Genomic DNA, 13,131 nt, shown 5'->3' with positions numbered 1-13,131 from the left:
AGTGGTGTGTGATCTCGGCTTACTGCAAATTCCGCCTCCTGGGTTCAAGCGATTCTCCTGCCTTAGCCTCCAAAGTAGCTGGGATTACAGGCATGTGCTACCATGCCCAGCTAATTTTTGTATTTTTAGTAGAGAAGGGGTTTCACCATGTTGGTCAGGCTAGTCTCAAACCCCTGACCTCGTGATCCGCCTGCCTCGGCCTCCCAAAGTGCTGGGATTACAGGCGTGAGCCACCGCGCCTGGCCCGTGGCCACCTTTTATACTTTTGGCCAGGTCTGCAGAGGTTTGGCAGCCCCTAAGCCCTCTGCTTCTGCTTCTGGAGTGAGAGCCTCAAGTGCTCCTGTTTTCACAGCCCATCTTGTGTTTCCATGCTGCGTATGTGGGGCGTTTTCTCTTTCCATCCTCAAGTCTGGCGCTGATTCTTTTCAGGATACATTCTAACCTTGGAAAGAAGATGCCAATAAAACCAGCATAGGGGAAGGGCGGCCAATGAGAGGCAGCAGTGGATGTTAAATTTACAATTGTGGTTTGTCTTTTTGGCTGTGGTTCTTTAGATGAGCATGTGATTTCTGTTCTTCATGACTAAGAATGAATTTAGACTTTACAGAGTTACTGGTTTGTAAATCTTTGAGTTGTTTACATTTTAATGTCAGAGTTTTACTGTTTGATCAGCACATTTTTTTTTCTCTTTTATCTGTAGGCCCGAAATGTTTGAGACGGCGATTAAGGAGAGCACCTCCTCTAAGAGCCCTCCCAGTGAGTGTATTTTCTGTATTTTCACTGCTATAGAACACATGCTCTTAGGCACACATTGTGCAGCTGTGGTTTACAAACATTGTTTAAAGAACAGCCATTGAGGCTGGGCATGGTGGCTCACACCTGTAATCCCAGGACTTTGGCAGGCCGAGGTGGGTGGATCGCCTGAGGTCAGGAGTTCGAGACCAGCCTGGCCAACATGGCAAAACCCTGTCTCTACTAAAAATATTTTAAAAATTAGCCAGGCGTGGTGGCGGGCACCTGTAATCCCAGCTACTCAGGAGGCTGAGACAGCAGAATCACTTGAACCCGGGAGGCAGAAGTTGCAGTGAGCCGAGATCGCACCACTGCACTCCAGCCTGGGCAACAGAGCAAGACTCCATCTCAAAAAAAAAAAAAAAGAAAACCCATTCAAAGTTGTAGTTTGGGCTATTTCACAATTTTTAGTGCTTTAATAATTGGGTGGCTCTGTGAGTGTGTGATGATCTCCTGAGCACCCCCAGGAAGAGAAAAACAGTGAAAGGCAGCCCTTCAGGGGCCATCATGTCTTCTTGAAATGATCTACCATGGAAAGAAAGAACCTTGAACAGGACTGAGATAAAACAGTCTCAGATAGCGTGATTATTAGAGATGTTGACCATGTTTTCTACAAATTCTGATTTTAAATGTATATTTTCAGGAAAAATAAATTCATCACCCAATGTTAATACTACTGCATCAGGTGTTGAAGACCTTAACATCATTCAGGTGACAATTCCAGGTATGATTTCTCTGCTTCCATCAGAGTTTTTGGGGGTCTCTTCAGGGCCTCTTGGACTTTCCCAACTAGAGAGGTTTGCTCAGCTCATCCGGGGACCCAGATACGTTACACATTGCCTGGTGCTCCTCCCAGACTCCTACAGTAGTTGCCTTCCAAATACAGTTGCTCTCCAAACAGCTCCGGCAAGTTTTGGCATTTGGCATGAGCTAAATCCTGTTAACCACCCAAATGTCTAGTCTGTAAAGTCTGTATAAGACCGGGCAACAGTGGCTCATGCCTGTAATCCCAGCACTTTGGGAGGCTGAGGCAGGAGGATTGCTTGAGGTCAGGAGTTCAAAACCAGCCTAGCCAACATGGTGAAACCCTGGCTCTACTAAAAATACAAAAAAAATTAGCCAGGCCTGGTGGTGCGTGGCTGTAATCCCAGCTACTTGGGAGGCTGAGGCAGGAGAAATGCTTGAACCTGGGAGGCGGAGGTCGCAGTGAGCTGAGATGGCGCCACTGCACTCCAGCCTTGGTGACAGAGCCATACTCCATCTGGGAAAAAAATATATATATATAAAACAGCAGGTAAAGGTCTTTATAACAAGAATAAATTTGTAGCATTTTTAGTTAGGCATTATTTTAAACAATTTCAAATTTAATTAGCTCAAAGTGCTCAAATACTTAAATCATTAAAAAATGGAAAATGCTTGAAAACATTACACAGAGCTCCTAAAAATTGGGATTAAAAGTGCATTATTGAGCAGCGGCTTGTACCTGTAGTCTCGGCTACTTGGGAGGCTAAGGCAGGAGGATTGCTTGAGCCCAAGAGTTCAAGGCCAGTCTGGGCAACATCGTGAGATACCATCTCTTTACCAAAAAAAAAAAAAAAAAAAAGCAGTATTTAAGTTTTGGGTTTTCTCTGAACTGTTTCAGATGATGATAATGAAAGACTCTCGAAAGTTGAAAAAGCTAGACAGCTAAGAGAACAAGTGAATGACCTCTTTAGTCGGAAATTTGGTAAGTTTTGCATTTGAAAAGTACAGTTGCTATAAGCGAAGAGATTTGTTTTAATAAGATCTTTTCAGCAGATGATGGTTAGGTGGTTGTAATCCTATATAAAAGGAATTAAAATTTAAAAGTGAGTTTTTTGTTTGTGCTAAATGTATTTAATAAGATACCATTAGTGTTACACTATTGATTGTCAGTATGAAAGTTAGTGAATTTGCGGTTCACCATCTGGCAGTGTGGCTCACACTTGTAATCCCAGCATTTTGGGGGCCCGAGGCAGGTGGATCAGTTGAGGCCAGGAGTTCGAGACCAACCTGGCCAACATAGTGAAACCCCATCTCTACTAAAAAATTCAAAAAATTAGCCGGGTATGGTGGCACACACCTGTAATCCCAGCTACTCAGGAGGCTGTGGCACGAGAATTGCTTGAACCTGGGAGGCAGAGATTGCAGTGAGCTGAGATCAAGCCACCGCACTCCAATCTGGGTGACAGAGCAAGACTCTGTCTCAAAAAAAAAAAAATTAAGGTTCATATTTAAATTTGTTTGAAGTGTACAAAGACCTTAGTTAACAGCAGAGACAGTCTAAAATAAATGTTGATCTTGTGCTTCTGACAGACTGTTTAAGGCAGTGGATTAATCTGTGCTGTTGTGCTGTTTGTCTCACTGTCCCTGTAGGTGAAGCTATTGGTATGGGTTTTCCTGTGAAAGTTCCCTACAGGAAAATCACAATTAACCCTGGCTGTGTGGTGGTTGATGGCATGCCCCCGGGAGTGTCCTTCAAAGCCCCCAGCTACCTGGAAATCAGCTCCATGAGAAGGATCTTAGATTCTGCCGAGTTTATCAAATTCACGGTCATTAGGTAAGTGAGAGTTTCCTGCTTAGTCACAGGAACGAATCTGGAACTCATGAGGCTGACTCATCTAAAATGCAGCCACAGGTAGTCATCGAATCAGGCTTCCTATGCTGTGCAATAAACAAATCAAAATAACTTGTTTCATCATTAGAATGTTAGATGTGCTTCTACGAACTAAGCTGACTCTTTTAATTCTTTGGCAAAGGGTTGGCAAACTAGGACTGTTTGCCAAATTCAGCCTGCCTCCTGTTTTTAGAGTCTTCCTGAAACACAGCTACACCCGTATTATCCATGGCTGCTTTCCTGTCACAGTGAGTAAGTAGCTGGGACTGAGACGGCATGGCCTCCAAAGTCTAAAATATTTACTCTCTAGCACTTTGTAGAAAAACCTTGGCCAGGCACAGTGGCTAACGCCTGTAATCCCAGCATTTTGGGAGGCCAAGGCAGGCAGATCACCTGAGGTCAGGAGTTCCAGACCAGCCTGGCCAACATGGTGAAATCCCATCTCTACAAAAATGCAACAGTTAGCTGGGCATGATGGCGGGTGCCTGTAATCCCAGCTACTCGGGAGGCTGAGGCAGGATAATCGCTTGAACCCAGGAGGTGGAGGTTGCAATGAGCCAAGATCATGCCACTGCACTCCAGCCTGGATGACAGAGTGAGACTCCATCACAAGAAAAAAAGAAAAACTTTGTCAACCTCTGTCTTAGGGCACCTTGTCGGTCAGACGGATTCAACCTCGCATCAGCCATTTGTTAGCCAGGTCACTCTGTTCTTTGTCTGTAAATGAGATTGATCGTTGTTCCCACTGAGAGTGTCAGCTCCTTCCCTTAGAGCAGGCACGATGATTATACTCACCTCTGACACCATTGTGAGCGCCACATTCCTTCCCGTGTCCTTGTTACCGTAAGAGACGCCCATCTGAGCACCAACCCCAGGTTATCTTCCCCTCTGTCTTCCAGCCTCCCAGAAACAGCTACGACTGAACCTACCCAATCAGTTCATCATGAAATTGCCACTGTCTCTAGTTCAGATCTCTTAGGACTGGCACTCAGAAATCTCATAATAAATCCTCTTGAGGCTTCTCATTCACTTGTCTTCTTCCAGTCTTCTTTCCCTCAAAATCTCATATTTTGGTTCCACTTCACCCACGGTCATTCTCCATGTCATTCCCAGGAGTTAGGCAAAAAGCCCCTTCCGTTCTTCTGTATGTTGAACTTAGAATCGCTCTGTTCCCTGCTCTGCGTTTCTATTTTTTGGTTTTCCTCCATTTACTAGTAGCGTAACACTTTCTAACAGTGTTCTTATTATTGATACTTATCTATCTCTTCCATAAGCTTATAAGGTCGTGGATAATACTTCTCATTGTAGTACGTAAATGACGTGGGCTAGATATGAGTTGAATAAACAATTATACCTGTAAATTCTTACAGAGTGAAAATAAATTGTTATACTTTACAATTTGTTTCTCTCTTTAGACCATTTCCAGGACTTGTGATTAATAACCGTGAGTATTTTGTGAAGTGTTTTTGTTCTTGTTTTTTCCTGGGGTCTGATGTGTGTGCGTGTGAGTGTGTATACATGCTTAACGTATATCGCGTTACTTCACCTATGTCAGTAACCATGCCAAATACTTGTTTTAGCCCTCAGTAAAAACACCGGGCACGTCCTAGTTGTAAAATTCTTCCAGCTTCTTAACTTCCATCCTCGATGCACTTAATCATAAAATGGTAACAATAGCACCGATTTTGGGGGAGTCGTTCCAGTAGATGGAAAGCATCTGGAACAGGTGTCAGCAAGCTCCTGCTGATGTGTGTGCATAAAGTTTTATTGAAACCACCATCGTGTCCATTTGTTTATGGCAGAATTGAGAGATGGCAGCAGCAAGTGTGTGCCTGCAAAACCTAAAATATTTAGTAATTGGCTCTGCAAGAAAAGAGTTTGCAGCCCCCTAACCTAGAACAGCGTCTAGGCTCTAGTATGTGTTTAGCCTACAGTATGTGCTCAGCGAATACAATCTATATTTATTACTGCTTTTATGACTGTTATAATTACTGTGCTTGGATTTCGTGACAAAGTAAGTCACAATGTGCCTGCTTCTGTTAGCATTTCAGCACAGTGCCTGGCACACATGGGGCTCTCAAATATTGCTGAGCAAATGAACAAATGTCCTTTCAATTCCTTAACGTTGATGTCATTTTCAATAGTATTTTGAGCCAAACTTAATTTTGCAAGTGTGTTTTGTTGTCTTAACTTTATTATTAAAAATGTATAAAAGTGAGGCCAGGCGTAGTGGCTCATGCCTGTAATCCCAGCAGTTTGGGAGGCTGAGGCAAGTGGATCAGTTGAGGTTGGGAGTTGGAGACCAGCCCGTCCAACATGGTGAAACCCCGTCTCTACTAAAAATACAAAAATCAGCTGCATGTGGTGGCGTGCGCCTGTAATCCCATCTACTCGGGAGGCTGAGGCAGGAGAGTTGGCTTGAACCCTAGAGGCGGAGGTTGCAGTGAGCTGAGATCGTGCCATTGCACTCCAGCCTGGGCAACAAGAGTGAAACTCTGTCTCAATAAATAAATAAATAAATAAATAAATAAAACATTCTCTTTTGTTCCTGTTCTTGTGCGGTAGTGTGGAATAGAGTTTTATGGTAATTACTATGAATTAGTGATCCTGAGGGACGTATCAGAACTCTGAGGTTTGTTTCCTTCTCATCTTGAGGGAAACAGCAAATGTGTGTTAAAATGCTTTTCCAAGAGAACAACACGTCCTTACATTATTTAAACCAATCTGCTTCATTTTCAGAGCTGGTTGATCAGAGTGAGTCAGAAGGCCCCGTGATACAAGGTGAGTGAGGCAGGGGAGGGCCCCGAGCTACTCCTGCCTGCACGGTGGCACACATAGCGTGCCTGCGTGTGGCTTCGGCTCTCAGTCACCTGCCCTGAGGGGACTCAGTTACACAGCACACACGTACTTCTCTGTGGTTTTCACTCCTGGGTTTGACAGCTGATCAAAACATAAATTCAAGCTGTGGGTCCTGATTGAGAACTGGGGGCTACAGACCATTTGCACCCCCTATCCCAGCTCAGGCCTAACATCAGGAACCCCAGGATTAATGGATAGGATGAAATGGCGGAGCAAGAGGGCCATCATTTTAACCTGACTCTGCCATCCGTTTCTAATGTCTGCCGTAAGTCAGTGAGCAAAATGTTCTCCAGTAGAAATGTACAGATTGTGCTCTTAAAAAATTCCTTAAAAAACAAGTGGAATGGCCTGGTGCTGTGTGAGTCATTGAAAGTAATGAGACTGGGCGCGGTGGCTCACGCCTGTTATCCCAGCAGTTTGGAAGGCTGAGAAGGGTAGATCACTTGAGATCAGGAGTTCGAGACCAGCCTGGCCAACATGGTGAAACCCCGTCTCTACTAAGAATACAAAAAATAGCCGGACATGGTGGCGTGTGCCGGCTACTCGAGATGCTGAGGCAGGAGAACCGCTTGAGCCTGGGAGGCGGAGGGTGCAGTGAGCCAAGATCGTGCCACTGCACTCCAGCCTGGGCAACAAGAGGAGATTCTGTCTCAAAAAAACAAACATACGAAGAAAAACAAAAAAAGGTAATGAAAAGCTTTTATTAAAGGGAGTAAACAAGGATGAGGGAGAAAGCATAACTAAGGAACTTGTTGTTTTCATGGGAGAGCTATGTTAAGACTCTGCTCTTTCAGACTTCAGTTGTATATGTGAACTTAGGACCACATTTGAGAAACAGAAATTTGAAAGTACACTTGGATAATCATGTGCTCCATCTCAAGACCGTGAGCATTGTTTCATCATGCACGTGTGTTTGTACAGAGTCTGGAGGGCTTTTCTCCTCTTCCTGCTCGTGGATTCTTTACATAGTATAAAGCAGCTGTTGAACAATGTGGAAACCAATCTCTGTGTTTCTCTTTAGAATCAGCTGAACCAAGCCAGTTGGAAGTTCCAGCCACAGAAGGTAAAAGGGTGGGGTGGTCCTGCAAGTCCTTAAGACTTCTTCTTTCTTCTTCTTCTTTTTTTTTTTTAAAGACAGAGACTTGCTCTGTCACCCAGGGTGGAGTGAGGTGGCGCGATCTCTGCAACCTCAGCCTCCCGGGCTCAAGCAATTCTCCTGCCTCAGCCTCCCGAGTAGCTGGGATTACAGGCCTGCACCACCATGCTTGGCTAATTTTTGTATTTTTAGTAGAAACGGGGTTTCACCATGTTGGCCAGGCTAGTCTCAGACTTCTGACCTCAAGTGATCTGCCAGCCTTGGCCTCCAAAGTGCTCGGATTACAGGCACGAGCCACCTTGCCCAGCCAAGACTTTTTTATCAGGACAAAGGATTGTGCATTTAAACTATTTCGCTAGAACTGGGTGGTGGTTTTGCTCTCTTTCTTCTGGGTGAATTGGATTTGCAGGTTATGCTGTTGAGTGATGACGCATAGCTGCTTTCCTCCATTTCCCCCAGATGACTTGGTAAATTCTCCGTGAATGACTCTGCCACATAACCTAGATAACCTAACGTGTGTCCTTTAAATGCATGTAAGCCAGAAGATGTATGTTACTTTGAAAACATAAGTAACAAAATTTTGAATGTATTGCTGAAGAGATGTCTCTCTGAAGCTCTTTTGATATTTGGTGTCTTGTCCTTCTTATTAAACCATATCTTAGTAAATAGTTTGGTACGAATGGATTTATCACTGAGCAGGTCTGCAAAATAATTAATCGGTACCATTTTGTTTCTGTTGATAGAAATAAAAGAGACTGATGGAAGCTCTCAGATCAAGCAAGAACCAGACCCCACGTGGTAGACCTCTTCCCTCCTAGGGTAAATCAGCTTCTGTGTCAGGGATGCCGTGTGGTGTCCCTCTGAACCCCCTGCATACGCGTAGCTAATGTGATCGCCCCACTTTCACATAAGATGGTGGCCCTGCCTTCAGGGAATGTGGGAGCCAGGTGGGAGACTTCCCGGATATTTAAGCTAGAAGATTCTACAGGGAGATTCTCCTTGGATCAATATATGTCTCTCAGTCAAAGATGTAAAAGCACTTTTGCCTTAAAAAGAATGTTCTGTTTCTAAATAGAGTAAACGTTGTCCTCCTCATTGGAATTCACTATGAGTCAGAATCATTAGACTGACTTTTTTTTTTTCCATAGTAATAGTATTTTGCAGAGTCTCACAGAGCTGCAGATCTTTTGTTCATCTTGCAGAGTTGAGTTAACAAGTCTGATCCTGTTATTCCAGATTTCTTAAATTTGGCCAAGTTATAATAGGAGCAGTAGCTTGAGACCCGAAGTCAGGAAACTTTGACAATGGATTTTTTTTTTTTAATCCAGAGACTTGTACTGGAATTTGCCTTACCCTGTCAGCTCATGGACATAAGGTTTCATCCCGCTTTATGAGTGCATCTGAATCCAAGTCATTGTTACCCGAATTTGCAAATTGAGTTGTGATATTCGTGACTGTTAAATTCCTGTAATTAGATTAACCTCTTTGCTTGCTTGTTTGTTTTCTCTCCTATTTTAGCTTAAAGTATCAGTGGTTGAGAAGAGCTTTTCGGACCTGTTACTACCCCAAGCTGTGTAATATACTTGTATAACAGAAATACCTTCTATACAAACCTTTTTTTCTACTTTTAGATAGAAATGTCTACTTTTTCAGCAGTTCTGTGAATTAAAGAGCAGAGTGACTGTGGGTCTGGAATGGCTGGTGTACTTGGGAATGTACTATCAGGATTTTACAGCAATGCTGGGAAATGACAGGGAAAATGACAGGAATGAATCTCACCAGATTTTTTATGTACTCAGCAGAGCCTTGAGTTACGGTGTTTATTTTCCAATCAAGTGAAGATATCTCCTACTTCTCCTACTGGAACATCTCAGCTTCTGCAATGAAGAAAAATTCCTGTGATAGTTCAGTTCTTTAGTTTTTCTATTTGAAAAAAAAAAATCATTTAAATGATCCTTTGTTCACGGCTCTCCTTAATGACTGAGTGAACAGTTCCTATCTGTATATTTGACTAAACCTTTTCCTAAGCTATCTCTCATGGTTCCTATGTTTTTTTATCATAATTAAAAGCAAAACCATCTGGATCACCTAACAGTCAGAGGTCAGTATCTCAGCGTGTGAATTATAGAGTAAATACAGAGAGAACCTCTTCCACTTTTACTTTTCGTCCAAATAAAATGCATGGTGTACCAGAAGTTGAAGATCGGGTTGAGGATTGGGGCTAGCTCGATGACACTAAGGCCCCAACATCGCGGGACCTGCTGTGGCACGGATTCTTAGGAACGCTGTTCTAGCCGGCCCCCTCTCCAGGGGTCGCCGTGGCCGGCATTATTTCCTAGTTCTTCTTGTAACCCTGAGGTGCCAGCGCGGGGAGTGAGGAGGGGTCAGGGGGCTAAGGGTGCAACTCTGACGTTCTGCGCCTTCCTAGGAGAGTCTTACATGTGTTGAGATTTCACAAGCAATGTGAGTTGTAAAATACCAGCTCTACAAGAAGCTAGGCTCTGTGACGGCATAGTTTTCAGTAGCTTTATCACAATATTCACAATGGAGAATTATATGACATGGTAGCAGAAATAGGCCCTTTTATGTGTTGCTTCTATTTTACCTCAAATTGTAGATATAGGGTAATCAATAAAATCCATCCATGCCTTTCACACACTAAGTCATTGCTCTCGGCTGTTTTCATGGTTCTGTCTGGGGAAGCTTGGGGGTGGCTCGGCGTAGGTGGGACGCAGACCAAGGCCGAGGCTGGCGCTGGGCCGAGGCTGGCGCTGGGCAGAGCCCGCCGGGCCTCCCGGGGACAGCGCCACTTGAGGTGTTTCTCAGACCACTGCTGCCCATCTCCTCTGAGCTGGGCCAGGGCCCCCACCCTTCCATCTGGGCCATGCCAGCTGTGGATGGAGAGCAGCTCACATAGAATTTTGGGGGCCAAAAGCCCCTGCCATCGAGAGCTCATGCAGCAGCCCCTCCTGCCTGAGCCCACACTCCGGCTCTGAGGCTCTTCTCTTCTCAGCGTGGTCCCTGCCTCCGCCGTGCCCTATCCGTGTGTGCCAGAAAGGGAAACTGATCTCACGATTCGCCTGCCTGCTAACCTGGGAGGATACCGCTTCTCTGATAGCATCTCACGGTTCTTTTAACATGTTCTTAAAATGTGTCCTGCCATGCCACCCTCAGCCATACCTCCCAGCGCCCTTCCTGGAGAATCAGGGCCATGGCAAGGCTGCCGTTGGCGAAAGCCCAGCTCTGTCATGAATCTCCGTTCAGTTACTGGTTTCACACTCATTTGTGAGGTCACAGACTTGCCAAGGAGATTCATGATTCAATCCATTACAACAATTGTGTGTGTACGTAACACATTTTTTCCTTTTTTTTTTTTTTTTTTCCTGAGACAGTCTTGCTCTGTTGCCCAGGCTGGAGCGCAGTGGTACAGTCTCAGCTCACTGCACCCTCCACCTCACAGGTTCAAGCAATTCTCCTGTCTCAGCCTCCCGAGTAGCTGGGATTGCAGGCACCCACCAACACACCTGGCTAATTTTTGTATTTTTAGTAGAGACGGGGTTTCACCATGTTGGCCAGGCTGGTCTCAAACTCCTGGCCTCAGGTATATACACATATCTTTACACACACACACACATAAAGGATTTAAGCCAGGTGCTGTGGTGTACAACTGTAGTCTCAGCTACTAGGGATGCTGAGGTGGGAGGATCTCTTGAGCCACTGCGGTGATTACACCACTGCACTCCAGATGGGGTGACAGTGAGACCTTGCCTCTTAAAAGAAAAAGAAGAAGCCTTAGCTGCCTGCATTAATTAATGAACAGGCAGTGCATTTCTGTTCTTTTTTTTTTTTTTTTTTGAAGATGGGGTCTCACTGTTGCCCAGGCTGGAGTGCAGTGGTGCAATCTTGGCTCACTGTAACCTCCACCTCCTAAGTTCGAGATTCTCCCTTCTCAGCCTCCCCAGTAACTGTGATTACAGCCATCTGCCACCACGCCCGGCTAATTCTTGTATTTTTAGTAGAGCTGGGCTTTCCCCATGTTGGTCAGGCTGGTCTGGAACTCCCAACCTCAAGTGATCCACCTGCCTCGGCCTCCCAAAGTGCTGGGATGACAGGCGTGAGCCACCAAACCCAGCCTCAGGCAGTGCATTTCTAAAAGGCGGATAATGTGATTGTTAGAGGGTGAAGGGGAAGTTAAACTTGCCCAGTAAAATCTTCATTAGCCCAGTAGTCTGGATTGAAAAAGCAAAATATAGTTCAAGTAGGTTTCTTCAGTGTATCTAATAAGCTCTTGTTTCTGAAACAACTCCTGATTCCTTGGCTGGGCGCGGTGGCTCACGCCTGTAATCCCAGCATTTTGGGAGGCCAAGGAGGGCAGATCACTTGAGTTCGGGAGCTCAAGACCAGCCTGGTCAACATGGTGAAACCCCATCTCTACTGAAAATACAAAAATTAGCTGACGGTGGTAGTGCACACCTGTAATCCCAGCTACTCGGGAGGCTGAGGTAGGAGAGAATTGCTTGAACCTGGGAGGCGGTGGCTGCAGTGAGCCAAGATCGCGCCACTGCACTCCAGCCTGCGTGACAGAGTGAAACTCTGTCTCAAAAAAACAAAAACCTCCTGATGATTTTTTTTTTGAGACGGAGTCTGGCTCTGTCGCCCAGGCTGGAGCGCAATGGTGCGATCTCGGCTCACTGCAACCTCTGCCTCCTGTATTCAAACGATTCTCCTGCCTCAGCCTCCAGAGTATCTGGAACTACAGGCGCCCGCCACCACGCCCGGCTAATTTTTTGTATTTTTAGTAGAGATGGGGTTTCACCATGTTAGCCAGGATGGTCTCGATCTCCTGACCTCGTGATTTGCCCACCTCGGCCTCCCAAAGTGTTGGGATTACAGGCATGAGCCACCGCGCCCGGCCGCCTCCTGATTTCATAATAATTCAAGGGACAAACATAATTACTTCCCAGGTAAGGCAGTAGAGTGACTAAGAACAAATCCACTTCTGGACAGCCATTATATTGGGGACATTTTTATCAGAAAAACAGTAAAAGCAAGGACATGTCTCCCTCCCAGGACTGGATGAATTAAACCCTGCCCGCTGATTGCCAAGTGACAACTCCATTCCAAGCCCCTGGTCCTCAGTGGGGAGGAAACCAAAGCTTTGTCCCTGGAAGGAGGTCCTGCGGGAATGGCCAGGGACGCATCCGCTCTCAAATGCTAGAGCTGGCAGTTGTCATCTGCTTGTGAGAAGGTTTCGCCTTTGCCTGTCCCCACCCCCTTCCCTCCCAGGCCATCAGCGCACATCAGAGTTAGCGCATTACATGATGCCTTAATCTTCTAATTGGTTTAAGTCAGCTGACATGTAAAGTGAGGTCTGGGAGATTGTTCTGGAGCTGTATAGATGAGAACATCGTTGCTCCAGTCTTATTCAGAAGCTTGAGGATGCAACCTGGACCTGGGTCTGTGGTCCCCTAGGACCTGGCACTCATATAGAGCCAGCCGCCAGTTCCATTTTGAAGTAGGTTGGTCTCTCTTTCTTTCTTTTTTTTTTTTTTTGAGACAGTTTCGCTCTTGTTGCCCAGGCTGGAGTGCAATGGCACGATCTCAGCTCACCGCAACCTCCACCTCCCAGTTCAAGCGATTCTCCTGCCTCAGCCTCCCGAGTAGCTGGGATTACAGGCATGTGCCACCACACCTGGCTAATTTTGTATTTTTAGTAGAGATGGGGTTTCACCATGTTGGTCAGGCTGGT

At 45.4% G+C, this 13,131-nt stretch overlaps 1 protein-coding gene across 14 annotated transcripts in view; it reads left to right on the top strand.

Moving 5' to 3' along the window:
- GTF2I (general transcription factor IIi) overlaps window positions 1-10,044 on the top strand; it is a 104,259-nt gene extending 94,215 nt beyond the window's left edge. For 10 of the 14 annotated variants that reach the window (XM_024249943.3, XM_063725673.1, XM_054560381.2 and 7 more), the window contains 9 exons: window positions 701-756; window positions 1,436-1,516; window positions 2,435-2,518; window positions 3,187-3,370; window positions 4,843-4,871; window positions 6,167-6,208; window positions 7,308-7,349; window positions 8,126-8,201; window positions 8,901-10,044. In XM_024249943.3, coding sequence (XP_024105711.1) covers window positions 701-756; window positions 1,436-1,516; window positions 2,435-2,518; window positions 3,187-3,370; window positions 4,843-4,871; window positions 6,167-6,208; window positions 7,308-7,349; window positions 8,126-8,184 — 577 coding nt within the window. In that variant the 3' untranslated portion in view covers window positions 8,185-8,201; window positions 8,901-10,044. Of the gene's footprint in view, window positions 1-700; window positions 757-1,435; window positions 1,517-2,434; window positions 2,519-3,186; window positions 3,371-4,842; window positions 4,872-6,166; window positions 6,209-7,307; window positions 7,350-8,125 lie in introns of all 14 variants that reach the window. The other 4 variants (XM_063725681.1, XM_063725678.1, XM_054560380.1 and 1 more) reach the window with 2 other exon arrangements.
- Window positions 10,045-13,131: the final 3,087 nt, after the last annotated feature.

This window comes from Pongo abelii, chromosome 6, assembly GCF_028885655.2.
Source record: "Pongo abelii isolate AG06213 chromosome 6, NHGRI_mPonAbe1-v2.0_pri, whole genome shotgun sequence".
Taxonomy (NCBI): Eukaryota; Metazoa; Chordata; class Mammalia; order Primates; family Hominidae; genus Pongo; species Pongo abelii.
Note: the sequence above shows the minus strand (reverse complement) of the source record. Positions and strands in the feature narration are given on the sequence as shown.